This window comes from Lissotriton helveticus, chromosome 8 (genome assembly GCF_964261635.1).
Source record: "Lissotriton helveticus chromosome 8, aLisHel1.1, whole genome shotgun sequence".
NCBI classification, from domain to species: domain Eukaryota; kingdom Metazoa; phylum Chordata; class Amphibia; order Caudata; family Salamandridae; genus Lissotriton; species Lissotriton helveticus.
The window spans coordinates 369,188,383-369,203,310 of NC_136069.1; the positions used below are offsets into that span (position 1 = coordinate 369,188,383).

Consider the following 14,928-nt stretch of genomic DNA (forward strand, 5'->3'; position numbering starts at 1 on the left):
GACCTCTTTTCATGTCAAGAGAAGGATGGGTCGGTGGAGGGAGTAATTCTCTCCCCGTCTCTCACTCCTGAGCAACGAGAGGATTGCCGACGGGTATTGGGGCAGTACTCTTCACTGTTTTCCCTTGTCCCGGGAAGAACCCACCTGTGTACCCATGATGTGGACACAGGAGACAGCCCTCCAGTGAAATCCAAGACCTATAGGCTGTCGGACAAGGTGAAGGCTAGCATCCATGGCGAAGTTGCCAAGATGTTAGAGCTAGGAGTGATAGAACCGTCCAGCAGCCCTTGGTCCAGACCGGTGGTGTTAGTCCCAAAAGCCGCCCCACCGGGCACCACACCAGAACTGAGGTTCTGTGTGGATTACCGAGGACTGAACTCAGTTACCAAAACTGATGCTCATCCCATCCCCAGGGCGGATGAGTTAATTGACCGGCTAGGAGCTGCCCAATACCTAAGTACCTTTGACCTCACTTCAGGGTACTGGCAGATCTCCTTGACAGATGGAGCAAAGGAAAGGTCAGCCTTCTCCACGCCTGAGGGACACTTCCAGTTCTGTGTGATGCCCTTTGGGCTCAAGAACGCCCCTGCCACATTTCAGCGACTGGTGAACCAGGTCCTCTCTGGAATGGAGGGTTTCTCGGCTGCTTACTTGGATGACATTGCTGTCTTCAGTAGCAGTTGGGAGGACCACTTGCAACATTTGCAAGCAGTTCTCCAGGCGCTGAAACAAGCTGGATTGACCATCAAAGCCAGCAAATGCCAGATTGGACAGGGGTCGGTTGTGTACCTTGGACACTTGGTGGGTAGGGGGTTAGTGCAGCCCCTGCAGGCGAAGATTGAGGCAATCATGGCCTGGGAACCCCCCAAGACACAGACTGAGGTCCGAGCTTTCCTGGGCCTCACGGGTTACTACCGTCGCTTTGTGAAGGGGTATGGCACTATTGTAGCGCCCCTCACAGAGCTCACCTCTAGGAAACAACCTCGACGGGTAGTGTGGACAAAGGCTTGTCAGCAAGCCTTTGAAAAGTTGAAGCAGGCAATGTGTGAAGCACCGGTCCTGAAGGCTCCCGATTTCTCCAAGGAGTTCATTGTTCAAACAGATGCATCTGAACATGGCATTGGGGCAGTGTTATCGCAACTAAATGAAGAGGGCCTGGATCAGCCTGTAGTCTTCCTATCCAGGAGACTGCTTCCCCGGGAACAGAAGTGGAGTGCAATTGAGAGGGAAGCTTTTGCGGTGGTGTGGGCTCTGAAGAAGCTGCGGCCATACCTCTTTGGCTCGCACTTCCTGGTTCAGACTGACCACCGCCCCCTTCGTTGGCTGATGCAAATGAAGGGGGAAAATCCCAAGCTGTTGAGGTGGTCCATCTCCCTACAGGGGATGGACTTCCGGGTGGAACATCGGCCTGGAGTGGACCACGCCAATGCAGACGGTCTCTCCAGGTATTTCCGCCTTAGTGAAGAGGACTCCCAAGGGGTTGGGTAGTTCTCCCCACTTTCAGCTGGGGGGGACGCGTGTTAGACCTGTCTGGATTTTTTGCGCAGTCCCTCCTCATTATTATTTATTTTGTCCCCTTTTTGCCCCTCATACCCTTACTATTTTTTGTGTCTACTACTTTTTTAGGTGTTGGTCAAGGGGATAGGTGTTCTTTTTCCCCCCATAATCTTTTACCTCAGGCCCAGAGGCCTGTTCTGACAGGAAAGTTGGCACCACCTAAAATGGTGGCCACCAACTGCCCCAACTGTCGCACCTAGAACTTGGCCATAGCTTAACATAGGGCATTCCAGAACCTTCTGGTCCATGCTGGACCATTGAAGGGCAGCCTATAAAAGGCGGAATGCGGGGCAGCCATTTTGTCTACCTGTGGAAGTCAGCTGGAGGACAGGTGGTAGCTGAGGGTGGGAAGAGGTTAGACTTAGGGTTGACCCCCTGGACTGGGAAACTGCCTTATTGGTCCAACCCATTACTCCCCTTTTGGTTACTTGTCCTGGCCCCGCTGTGGGAAGTTACTGGAGACCCTGGGCGCCTGTCTAACCCCTTGACTGGAAGAGTAAGGAAGTGACCAGGAGAAGGAGACTGCAGCACTGAACAAGTGTAGTCCTCTGCCCAGCTTAAGGATCCCAAAAGAGACTGCGCCAGCTTAAGGATCCCAAAAGAGACTGCGCCAGCTTAAGGATCACAAAAGAGACTGTGCCAGCTTAAGGATCCCAAAAGAGACTGTGCCAGCTAGAGTCCTAAACGAATTGGGGCTAATCCTGGTGCCCCCCCCCCCCTGTTGCTCAGTTCATTAAATTGGTAGCTGACCGACTTCTGAGAAGCCCCCTTGCGCTACAACCCCAGCGAGGCCCTCTTCCTACCTGTGGCAGCGGAGGTAGTGGGACGAGGAGTCACTCTGCGTGGGAGCCGGTGTTTGCGTGCTGAAAGAGCAGAGGCGGCGAGTTGTCAAGCCGTTCTGCCATTTCCGGCGCGGAGTGAGCGGCGCTGTGAGGGGGTGAAGCCTGAGTATCCTGAGGTGAGGCGGCGCTGATTTCGACCTGTAGCTGCAGGCCCTGAGGTGAGGAGCGGAGAAGAGGGGCAGCGCGGTGTGTCCAGCGCGGTCCCTGTGGAGGAGACGCTACCGTCCCGCGCATGCCCCGTTGAGCCGCCGGGCTCCGTGAGGCGGAGCCGGATCTGTGAGGGCGGGAGCAGCAGCGAGGAGCGCTCCGCGCATGCTCCAGGGATCAGTGCGCCCTTCTCACTCGAGCGCCTCAGGAAGGAGCTGGCGCGAGTGGAGAAGGGGGCCTTGGAAGGGCGCGCTTGTTATTCCTCCGCATCAGTAGCAGGGAAGTAGTTGGAGCGGAGAAAAGGGAGTAAAAGAAAAGCGCTCTTGGCTATTCCCCCGCCCCAGCCTCAAATAAGCAGCTGGCTCGGCGGGAGGGAGTAGAGTGAGGCCGGTGAGACCTCGAGGGAGTTTCAAGACAGCAGCGACGCGTGGAGACTGGGACAACGTCGTCTCCACGCTACAGTAAGGAGTGGGGCCCTCTGGGGAGTTCTAAGCACACGGAATAATTTTAACTTATGACTGTGCCTGACAATTTGCCTCCCAGGGTGGTTTAGAAGCTCTGAGGAGCAAGAGCCTAGTACAAGATATACTTAAATGGCCTGAGTAGGCATAAAAGTTACCTGCCAGATATTGTATAGTGCCATTTAAAGATGATGTGCTACAGGAATTGGTGATAATTGGCATTGCAGGTCAAAGGTGTTATTGCAAATACTGAGACCAGTTATAGAGTATAAGTCCTGTTTAAATCTGTTTAAAAACTTTGCCTAGCCAAATGCTAGAACCTCTAGTGATGTAAAAGTTGGTGACTTAAGTAGCACCTTAGCGGGGATTACAGTAAATTCCTGATTAATAGGTACTCTTCTCCAAAAGGTAACCTGTATGAAATGTTAATTTAGTAAGTGTGAGAGATTAAGAATATTACAGTTTACATGTACTGAGTTATACTTCTTTTTCCACAGACAAACAGTAATGACATTTCTTCTGAACGAAGTGTAAATTTTTCCTGTGTGAATATTGAGAGTTAAACCTAAGAGTATATTATTTTTATAAAGCAGTGCGTATTTTCCTACATTTTTGGTGTAGCGTTTTCTTTTGTGTGCTATTGCGTGGTTTTACTCTTGGGTGGACTGCAACCTTAACACTGTGCCTCTGAAGTATATGTCTTGCCCTAGGCCAGGCTACCCCAGTTCTAACAGAGTGTCTTCTTTCTCAAGTCTTTGTTGGCTGTGTGACTATTTCGGTCACTTTCCTAGGTCTGCATAGTGTGATTGATGTGTCTGTGGATGTCGGTGAAGTAGAAGTGCAAGGTGTGTTTTGTGACTGCTGATGTGGGCATGGGCCAGGGGTGGAACACAAGGGTGGAGTGGATGGAAGGCTGCAGTGATTGAGGAGGCCAGAGCCTGAAAAGATCTTTGTAAGACTGACATGGTATTGTGAATGCATTTCAGGTAGACCACCATATGCTGCATATGTGTGCTTTGCCCCTGGATGGCATTCAGGAGTGCAGTCTGACCCACAGAGACTTTTGACTTGAAATGTCTTCAGATATCCACTTCCAAAAAAGTCAATTGAAAGCTGTACTGATGTAGTTTAGCTATTTATCACATGGAGCATAACAAAGTAGCTTGGAGACATTGAGGGCCAACATTTTGGGAGATAGATTCTCCAAATGCACACAGCATAAGACTTCTTAAAGTTATATGAACATCCACAATCCTGATTGGTGCAGGTGATAACACCATTCATAGATTACATTCCTACAGGCCAATACACCTTTCAAAGTTGTTGTGTGTCAGTGAATATCGAAGTGAAGATGTGGGATCACTATAGTCCTAATCGGATAGCACATCACAGCACTATTTGGTATAGCAAACACAAATTGCCTTGTAATGATGAGTGTAGGCACTCACATATGATCTCTACATTTCTACATCTCACTCCCTGATGCATGTCACCCAGTTGGTGAATGAATTTTGAAACACCATTGCAGATGAACTAACAACAGGGAAATGTACACTGGGCAACATACAGGCATTAATGCTGACAGCACCAGTGATGTTTGCACACTCATGTCACTGTTGAATTCCAATTTACCAATGGGATGTGTTGCCCAGTCACTGTATAAAGAGTGTACTGTATGCCATGTCACATGTAATAGGGCCACCATCCTATGAGACAGTAGTGAGTGAACATCATTCCTTACACAAGGAAGACAAGTGGCTTGTTTGGTACAATTGTTACCAAGAACATTAAAGAACATGAGCTGATTTATCACTTAACTCAGCCATATGTCTTCTCAAAACAGTAAATTGGTAGTGGACTGGACTCCGCTGTGTTCCTGGTCATAAAGACAATAAGCACAGCACATTAGCATGCATCTACTATCACACAAAAAGAAACTCTTCTTGTGCGATGCACATGGGCCTCCCTCAATATTGATCGGTTAATGCATGCCTGTAACACACAAAGTAAGCAATGTTCACTCAGGCCAGGACTCACCCCCTTGTAGCTGCTGTTGGGCGCTCAACTGCCCATCAAGCTCCGGGTAGGCCACCGCCAGTATGCGGGCCATTAGGGGGGTCAGGGTCCGGTGCGTGCCCCTTCCATGTAAGGAAGACATTCTTAATTGGACCTCCGTGAACTTCCTTGTCAAGCACCTCAGATCCTCTCATCTCTACCTGCAATAGATCCTGCATCAGCGATAGACCCCATGGTCCTCATCTTCCAGGCGATGGATTTTCAAATGGATTGCTTTTGATCGGCATTGGCCTGTATGGATCCAATTGATAAACACACAGATTATAACTGCAAGTTTTTGGATTTCTATTTGGTTGTCATACATTTTATTTGCATCTAGCTCAAGCCTAAATCAATAGTCAACACACTCCATGTGTAGTTCTTACATGCTGAGCACTACAAAGACATGAATACATACTTTTGGAGTCATCTTCTGACTATCCTCAACCTTGGTGATATTCTACACTGACTAAGCCAGCCCACTAACATCTTGTAGCCCAGGGCCATCCTACATGTACTGTGATGTGAGCTAATACGAAACACAAGACACCATTGTGACCTTCTGAAGGGTAAACTATTTGTGCATGACTGTACAGATATATTTACCGCCAGGCCCATTGACCTGATGTATACGGTCCATACAGCCTGGTATCATAGTATAGACTGCAGCCTAATACTTAGGTCACAAATAAAAGGGCAGTCATGTGTGTCAATGAGAGCTTCCTCTCTGGGGACGCGTTGACATGTGGACTACTTAATGGACTATCATACTACGTCTGATTGAGTTTGTGTGGTATGCACTGCCATCACACCTTTTGCCAAACGAGGCACTGTTACAGGGATGACATCAACAAACCCTTGTATTTCTTGTTTGATTGGTTGAATGTTACAAAACTGGTGATTCACATATCAAATTCTCTTCAAAAGTAACAAACTATCAGCACTGTTACTGTGTCGCATGTGAAATAGGCATGACTTATGGAAAAGTGACAACAGACCTGCGGGAGTAAGGGGCCTGTCATAAGTAAATGACACACAGTGACAATGTGGGTCAATGGAATAAAGTATCAGGTCAGGGGTTTACTTCAACCACCGTTCCAAATGTTGTCCATGTAAAAGCAATCAGGGTCACTGTTGGTTCAGAAAACTCATTTTGAGTACATCTAAGGAGCTGCAGGTCTACTGAGAGATTACCCTGTGCATCAGTTGTATTACCACAGTAACTCTGCATGGCCCATAATAGCCACAACTCGTTGTCAGGCCTTGCTCTCTGAAGCCTGAGAATACTGATCCCACATTAACATTACATTTCTACCACTTCAGTACATAAAAGTACATCCTGTGGCCATCCAATACGTGACCTCAAGGTTGTGTGGCAATCTGAAGAAGTCTGTGAAGTATAGCTAGCTCTCAGACAACGATTTGGCGAGCCCTGATCTGGGCTGAATGCTATGTGGGACTGTACACATAGCTAACATCATCCTCAACTACTTCTTACAGTATACATACACAGCTCATGCTGTAAGGCCTATACATTTCTTTGTACATTTACCATGATCTGATTAGCAAATACAGCATAGGTACCATGGAATGTGTATATGCATAGATATATGTAAGCACCACAAGTAGAATCAAGGCCTTACTACACATTACACATCACAATGGTGATGCTGGGTACACAATGTACAGTGCTCCACAAATCATTACAAGATTGTTCTAGCTAGGAACCACAAAATGTTACAAGTGTGGCTCCTTTCCTTGGCTGAAATCAGGCAGCTGGGTGTCTAGCTTTGCCCTCGGCCTTCCGCTTACACATGTTACTGCATTAGAAGGTAGGAACAAGACAAGATCAAGAAGTGCTCAATGCCTGTTGTGTCTCCTGTTTCTCAAACCTACTGACTTCCTTGTCACAGCAGAGACAAGGCTTGTTTCCCCTTCTGATTGGCTCAAGTAAATCTCTAAGCAGGAGTGTTGGGAATCGGTATTATTCCAACATAGCTACAGTTGGTCTGGGTTTCAGCTGCCATTCTTTTCCCTTATCCCTTATTTTTCTAAATCTAGATCTCTGATTAGCCATCTGAGACTGGGTGAGATGATGCAAAGATGAGTCTATACTTTTCCGGCTTAGGCCAGCAAGTGCTTTAGCAAACAGTTGCTGCAGTGCATGTTGCTAATTGTAGTATTGATAGACTCCCACCCTCTTTTAGCATGTTCTTTATGTTCACATAGGAAATGTGCAAAAAAACAGTTGTCTATAACTGCAGTCAGCAGTGGGAACTTAATGTGAGAGGATGTGGCCTAACGGCTAGGGCGGTCGACTTCAAATATGGGAAACCAGGTTCGAGTCTCGGCAACGACACTCACTCAACATCCTGCGATTCAGGCTAATCACGTAACCTCCTCCTGCCTTAAAATAAAAAATGAATGAGTCCTTATGTAACGCAAGTGCTCTGATACCTGATAATCTCGGGGCAAGTTTGCGCTATATAAAACTCTGAAAGAAAAATAAAAGAGTAATCAGGATTCACTCTGGGACTCAGAGGCACATTGTAAGCCTGTGGGAATGGAAAGGATGGAGTTAAACTGAGTAACAATTTTATGTAAGATAGGTATCTGTTCCCCTGGTGAGCCATTGAACTAGCGATATAGGGGAAGCACTCTGATGATTTCATCTACCAAGATGGCAACTCAGCCTCTGAATAACGTTGATTTTTTTGTTGTGACTTAACTCTAAATTAAAGTGAGTGACAAGGAAAAAAATACTAAGGGGTATTAGAAAAAAATGCAACAAAAGTGGGTGGAGAGTTTTAAATGGGATGGGGAAAAAAGGGCTGCCTTATCCGAACAAAAAATAGTGGTTACTGTCTTGCTTAACTGCAATGCCGAGGCAAAGGATCATGGTCCAGGATGGAGTGTGTTTCATAGTGTGATTTGCAGGTGTGTCTACATGGCCAATGGATATCAGCTGTGTTGTTTTTGTATCCATCAATGGGCACTATTCTGGTCCTTTGCTGAGAGTCTACCGCAATGGCCTACCTCTGTTGAGGAACCGCCGCAAGGGGACCGCCAGTATAACTGTGTTTTTGTAAACGGCTTGGCGGGAAGACACTTCCCAGACAGAGTATGCATCCCCAACATTGCAGTCCGCCAAGGCCCAGCCGGGAACCACTCCATTGACTGTGGTTGGCGGTTTAGGCTGCATGCATCATATTTACGGCTGGTGGAAGTCCGCCGGCTCAGTTTTCTTTTTGGGACCGCTGCCATGGTGGTAAGGCAGTGAGACCGACAAACTCACAATCAGGCCCATACTTCTTGATTGGGACATTAGGGAAATTCCCCCTCAGTTGACCTTTGGCTCATGTCAAATTCTCCTAAAATAAAGAATCCACAGGGGAAAACAAATATCACAGCTGGTCGTTTAACATGGGCTACAAGGCAATCCTCTGATGGAGATAAATAAACGAGAAAACTAAATACTTAACCATCCAAATCAAGTAAAATGAGCCACATAAAATCAGAAAAACAAAATGTAAATTAAAGAAATCAGACAATGTATTCAAAGAAATCATTCAGTGTAGCAACCCAAGCCACCATAGGAAAGATCCGATGCACAGAAAGTCAATGGAAAATAACCTAACATCACCATGTATTTTCTGGAGATGCAACAAAAACCTTGGCACCTAAATGATTGGCCTGCAAGTAGATTGGGTCAGATTGAAGTGGGTGGTGTGCCTGGACCAAGTGTGTACCTTTGCATCATCAACACATTTTGGAGCATGAAACCCATGCTGAAAAAACACCGGCGCTCTATCGCAACAGAGCTCCAGTGGGTGAGATTCATGATGCACATGTCAATGGTGAATGCTAGAATTATTAGGACAAAAGCTATTAGTAGGGTCAGGTGACCAAGGGAGGCAGTGAACACTCATTGCTTGATCAGATGGAGCAGTTAGTTCCACTGGAAACTTCCATAGTCAGGTATAATTACTTTTCTGAAGTGATGCTGCAGGACAAAGTTGAAGGCCGTACATGACAAGGGCTCCACAAGATCTGCTAGGTCTGACAAAGGACTGCAGTGAACGTTTTTGTGAGAACTCAGAAGCTCATATCAAGCCGAGGTGGAGTGGCTATCCAATGGTTGGATTGATGCTCTTTCTTCTCCTTGACCTTCTGGACCTGCACACATGGAACTATTGTCCTGTGAATCAGGCAAATATCTCCCAAAAGGATGTTCTTTGAGCAGAATGTTCTTAAAGCAGTTTGTCATGCTGGTTTCTTTTGGTCTGACCTCAGGGGGTTCACTCTTCTTTCAATCACTCCCATTTATACTATGAGAAAATGAGCTCTAGTATTTGGAATCTCACAGCCCAATGTAACCAGATGGTACTGCAATGCCATACTGTACAATTTACAACTGCTTATTAACACTAACAATAACAACAAAAATGCAACATGGTGTAATTGAAGATAAGGAAAAGTGATGGGTTGATCTCTCTCTTGTATCTGGAGGTCCAATTTAAAGTATTTAGCACATTCTGGCAGGCCCCCTCATAATATTCTGAGGTTCGGAGGACTTTTCAGAGGCGGAAGTAGCTTGGATGTTAATTATCCTGTGTGATTACATGATGTGATTTTGCTGGTTTCAGGTGTGGTGTTTCTTTTGGTGCTCTGGAGGTGTTTGGTAGGAAGATAACTATAAGTGTGATAAGTTCTATTGGCATTATGGTTGAAAATTGATCTGCAGAGGTTTGATCACCAAGGACCTTCAGTGATATGGTTGTTGCTAACAGTCTATAAAACAAATGTCTTTGTCAATGCCTCCACGGGCTGCATGTATTGGTTTATTAGGCACACTAACATCAAAATGCAGAACTTATTTTTATTTAGGACTATTGTTTTACTTTTTTCTATTCACCTATGAGTAACAATGGAACTCTCTTACATGCTCCCATGTTCAAAATAAGACTTTTCTCATAAAGTTATGGTAAAAATAATGCTTTTGGGGTCAGAGTCGTCTCTACACTGTTGAAGACTCTGGGTCGGGTCATCAAAAGTAGTAATATAAATCAAGTAGCTCTTTACAAGCTCGTATTCCATGGAATTTGATATCTTGAAACCGAGAATGGCTGTAGGCTTTCACTGATGTGTCCAACATTGGGTTCTTAAAATGGGTGTGCTTTACATGAAATGTTTGCTGCAAATACTTAGCAGGGTCATGTATATTAATTATTGCTTAGTTCACTACATCCTCTTCCTGCATTCTTGCCTCACTGGGTGTTATGCTGAGTCTGGAAAATGTGGGTCATCCACCTAAAACTGGTATACATCCCTTCCTACCTATTTAGATTGCATGCTCTCAGATGTCAGGTCCTCCCTATTATGAGTGTATTACACATGTGATTACACTCTAAACAGGAAGGACGGGACCTTCGCCTATTTTAGGTGGATGTCCCACATCTGCCAAACTCTAAATAACCGCCTCTGACTTCTTTTCTACAGAACTAACTCCTTTAGAGGCATATTATCAAGGTCGGTGTTAAAATTATCGCTGGTTTAGCAGCAGAAAACTGGACTTGGAGAATTCCAATAGAAGCCCATGTTCATACCAGAACATGGACTTTTATTGGAATTCTCAAGGGCATATTATCAAGCTCATTATCGCCGCTTTAGCGGCAGTTTTCTGCCGCTAACCTGGCGATAATTTTTAACGCTGTTCTTGATAATATTCCCCTTAGTCGCTTATTCAGGTGGTCAATTGAATGTAGGGGTTTCAAAGTCTGTATTTGTTGATTCTTATACGAATACATACAATCAAGTGTGTATTCAGTTCAGAGGATAACTTGGACACTTTTAGCTGTTTCACAGCATTATATCTAGGCCTAATTATATCCCAAATTCTTAACACATTTCCAGTTGATGATTTTGTTTCATAACTTCATATCTTGCTCTTTTTTCAGCTTACTACCTTGATGAAGTCAATCTCCGTGGATATTTTGCCTACTCCTTTACCGACAAAATGGATCCCCGATATGGCTTGTACAGCTATGTGGCAAATCAATATGAACCCAAGCCTTCGCTAAGGCACTACAGAAAAATCATCGACAGAAATGGATTTCCAGGTCTGGCAGAGCCTAAAAGATTCTGCCCTGCGGAGACAACCACGTGTCCTGATTGCCGCTTTTTCCAGACAAGAAAATCCTTGGTGGCTTTTATAGCTTTTATATTCGTGGTCTTTATTGTAACTATTTTCTTGATTATTTATTACTCCAAGAAAGGCAAAAGAAGATATAAAGAGACCCTAGTCCCCCCTTGTCCTCCTTCCCACAATATTAAGTATAATGTTGCTAAGAGAGTATTGAAATAATTATTTTTCACACACTTTGTATGATTCCTTCTGCACTGGGGAGATTTGCACTGGCTACTACTGTGAACATCTTGCTGCAAAATGTAATTAGTATTCAGGGACTGGTGAAACTTGTACTTGTGTTTGTGCTGTGAAATTGTGCTTTCCATATTAAGTGTGTTTTGTTGTCAGAACTGGTCATAGAATTTCTAGAAAAAACATCCTGATTCAAAATAATAATGCAATGTAAGCTCAGCTGAGCTTGCTGCTAAAAACAAAAGGAATCCGTGGGAAGGATGATAGTCTCTCTGGGATGGTTTCTGGCCAAAGAAGGGGTTTGTACAGTCCACTGGCCACCATGTGCCTAGAATGGCAAAATAACCAAACTGTGACACATAAGATTACACCAGGGGAAACTAGAGGGTGAGTAAATCGCTTGACAAAATACCACACCATAGTTAGCCTAAAAAGACATCATGATATAAACGCAATTTAGGCAGGAAGGCGAGGCAGGGTACCAAAAAGTGAGGCAAAATGACAAAAACTTTGCATTTGTAATGGTTTCATGATAATCCGTCAAGCATTTTTGTATTATTCGTCCTGATATCACACAATTTCAATATGCATTGCCGGTTCATAAGAAATGGCAATGGATCGCAGCTTACCTCATATATAGGGAATTGAATCCAATATATTTTGCAGGGTGGCATATTATTATTAGCAGCCAATATAATGCCCTCTTAATTACATTACTTCAAGAACATTTAGCGGGCACTTCCAGGTAAACACTTGAGCATACTGAAAAAAGTGGTAGCGAAATTTATTTTCAATGAATGGTGACTAGTCTACTTAAAGTGCATCATTTTTCTTGCACCCTCTTTTATAATCTAGTAAGAGGACCACAACCACGTATTCCTCTACTTCCAGTTTTGTTTGTCTCCTCTGAGGCAGGCCTTTTCCCGTCATTTCTTTTTGAGTGCCAGGACAGGTGTCGCATTTTATCTTTAGAAATGCCCTTGCTAAGGACTTGAAATTCTGACTCTCTGTGCCTGCACTATACATTTGGAGAACTGTTAGGATCTCATTTATCTGGAATGTGTCGGACTCTAGAAGTGGAAAGGCGTTCCATGCCTGGGCCATTGATTCTTTTTAAATATTCTTCCAACACTGTTGTAAATGGAACACAAAGTGCTTTATTGGTTCTGCACATCAGTCTAGATTAACATGCCTAAACTGTTGTTTCTCAATGCAAACGACCACAGGGGCATATCTTATTATTTCACAATTCTCTATTTTAAATCTATTTCTCTCTGTTTTTCCAATTTGGAAACTTGTAAATATGAGATCTGCTGTGGACTGAAGTAGGAAAAACAGGCCAGTGCCCGGGGTGTTGTGGTGAAATGTAACTGTTTGACTGCAGAACAATAAAATGAGCTCGCAGCCCATTTCACGTGTGCTCCACCCTGCCTGCTGCATGTGTGCTCCTGCCTGCTGCATGTGTGTGAGTGAAGGAATTGAGGATCAGGATATGTTCCCCAAAATTCACATGGGATCTCAGGCATTAGAGAAAACCTATCTGACCCCTTACAGATCAGTATCATCTAAGACCCATTTATTAGAAAAAGTAAATGCAAAATAATTTATAAAGGTGATCTTGGGAATGGTGGAGCAATTCATATTAAAGTAACATTCTACAAGTAATTTTGCATGCAAGGGTAGCATTTCAATCTTAGTTGAGTTTTCTGTTTTAGTGTTGGTGTTTATGAGATATGCAGTACTGTGTAGGATGGCTCTCACTAGAGGCAGGAAAATCAGTCACTCGTTCTTTCATCAGTCAAAACTTGCAGTGTTCCTTGCATAATGTAGGAGGCAATCACACCATATGCTAAGTGCGCACTCAAGCTCTCAGGGGTCTGGGCCACCGGTTTGAGTGTGATACCACAATATCAGCTTTTAAACATCAACTTGCAACAACACTAACTGCAAGATATCAACTAGTTCAACATCAAAAAGGTAAATAGAAGAGTTGGAATAGTAAATCTACATTCCCGTAATTATATGCATTATAAAGATATTGTGCAAGTTGAAATCTTGCAGCCTATATTTTTGCAAGTCGAAATTTTTGTATTGGCTGTTTTTGTAAAAGTGCACCGCAGCCCTTGTGTGCACTCTGTGGCTTCACATTGTGTGCTTTCTGTTTTGTCCTATCCTATGTACTGTCTAATGCTGTGCAGAGCATGTGCACTTAGAGCATAAGATGTTTTTGTCTTCGGTAACTGCCATGGTACTACACGATATGTCCTTCTTTTGTTTCTGAGATTTGTGTTGTATCTTGTTGGTTGATGGGATGCTTTAGCTTCGAGGAGCTGCAGTAGGGTGAAGCATGGCTCTCAGGAAGTATTGTGCTTGGTAATGTACAAGGTTTAGGTTGCTGTCACCATGACTCAAACCTAAATTGGCCGCCTAGATATTGTGAGGTTACAAACTTCCACAAGATGTTGCAGAATTACTATAAGAGTTTGGGTCCCAGATTTACTGACGATTTGCACAGGGTTTGCATCTCTTTTGTGATCTAAACCGAGCACAGTGTGTTAGGGAGGGATTTACTATCCAATGCAAATCAGGATTTGCCTTAGACAGTACCCCAAAGTAACACAAAGTTTAACATATTGGTGTACTTTGCATCAAGGGGGTATTCCGTGGGTGGCATATGAGCAACGACCCATGAACTTTGATGCAAATCCCTATCTACAAGCATTGGTAGATTGAGATTGAATGAGTGATGAATGAATGAATTGAAATAATTAATATGGGATTTATACAGCACCTGGTTACTCCAAAGAGTGTCCCCGCGGCCGCGCTAAGTATAATCAAGGACAGAAAAGTCCAAAACAGGATTCCTGTCAAAATATTTCACCTCCTCGAGGAAATCATAACAAGGAGAAATGTTTTATTTCAACTCATTTTTACAACTTTGCACATGTGCTTCCTTGTAAAGCACACATACAAAGTGGGAAGAGCCTTACAGCAGAGTTTAGGAACCGGAAGGAAACATTTGCAGCACAAAACCTAGGCTTCAACATGCTTTCACACCCTTGCACTATGGCGCAAGGGTGTGGGTGTGTTTGTTACGTCAAAGAAAAGTAAATCTGTGCCTGGTTTTCCTGAAACCGCACTGCATGCACAGTATGGATGGGGTCTTGGGATTCTACAATAGTTAAGACAGTAGTGCAGTGGCTGTCTATGACTCCTGCTCTCTGAGTGTTTTAGGAGCAGCCAATTTCTACATGTCTTACAGCTATACCGGTTTGCTGGCCAGTTTCACCTGTTCCCCTCAGATCTTTTTCCAATCGATACACCAAAGCCACCCTCTTCACATGTCTTACTCTAGTGGAACCCTGTCTAGATTCAGCCTGGTGGTGGGACTGCTTGAAGTTGTCATACATATTTGTAAAGGTAAAAATCCTGACTGAACCCTATCAACTTCTTTGCTTCAAAGAACTCAATCCATTGACAAAGATCC

General features: G+C 44.3%; 1 protein-coding gene across 1 annotated transcript in view; it reads left to right on the forward strand.

The window, feature by feature from the left end:
* Nucleotides 1-13,029, forward strand: part of KL (klotho) — a 360,970-nt gene extending 347,941 nt beyond the window's left edge. The window contains exon 5 of the mRNA XM_078657164.1: nucleotides 11,020-13,029. Coding sequence (XP_078513290.1) covers nucleotides 11,020-11,426 — 407 coding nt within the window. The 3' untranslated portion in view covers nucleotides 11,427-13,029. The remainder of the gene's footprint in view (nucleotides 1-11,019) is intronic.
* The last annotated feature ends 1,899 nt before the right edge of the window (nucleotides 13,030-14,928 follow it).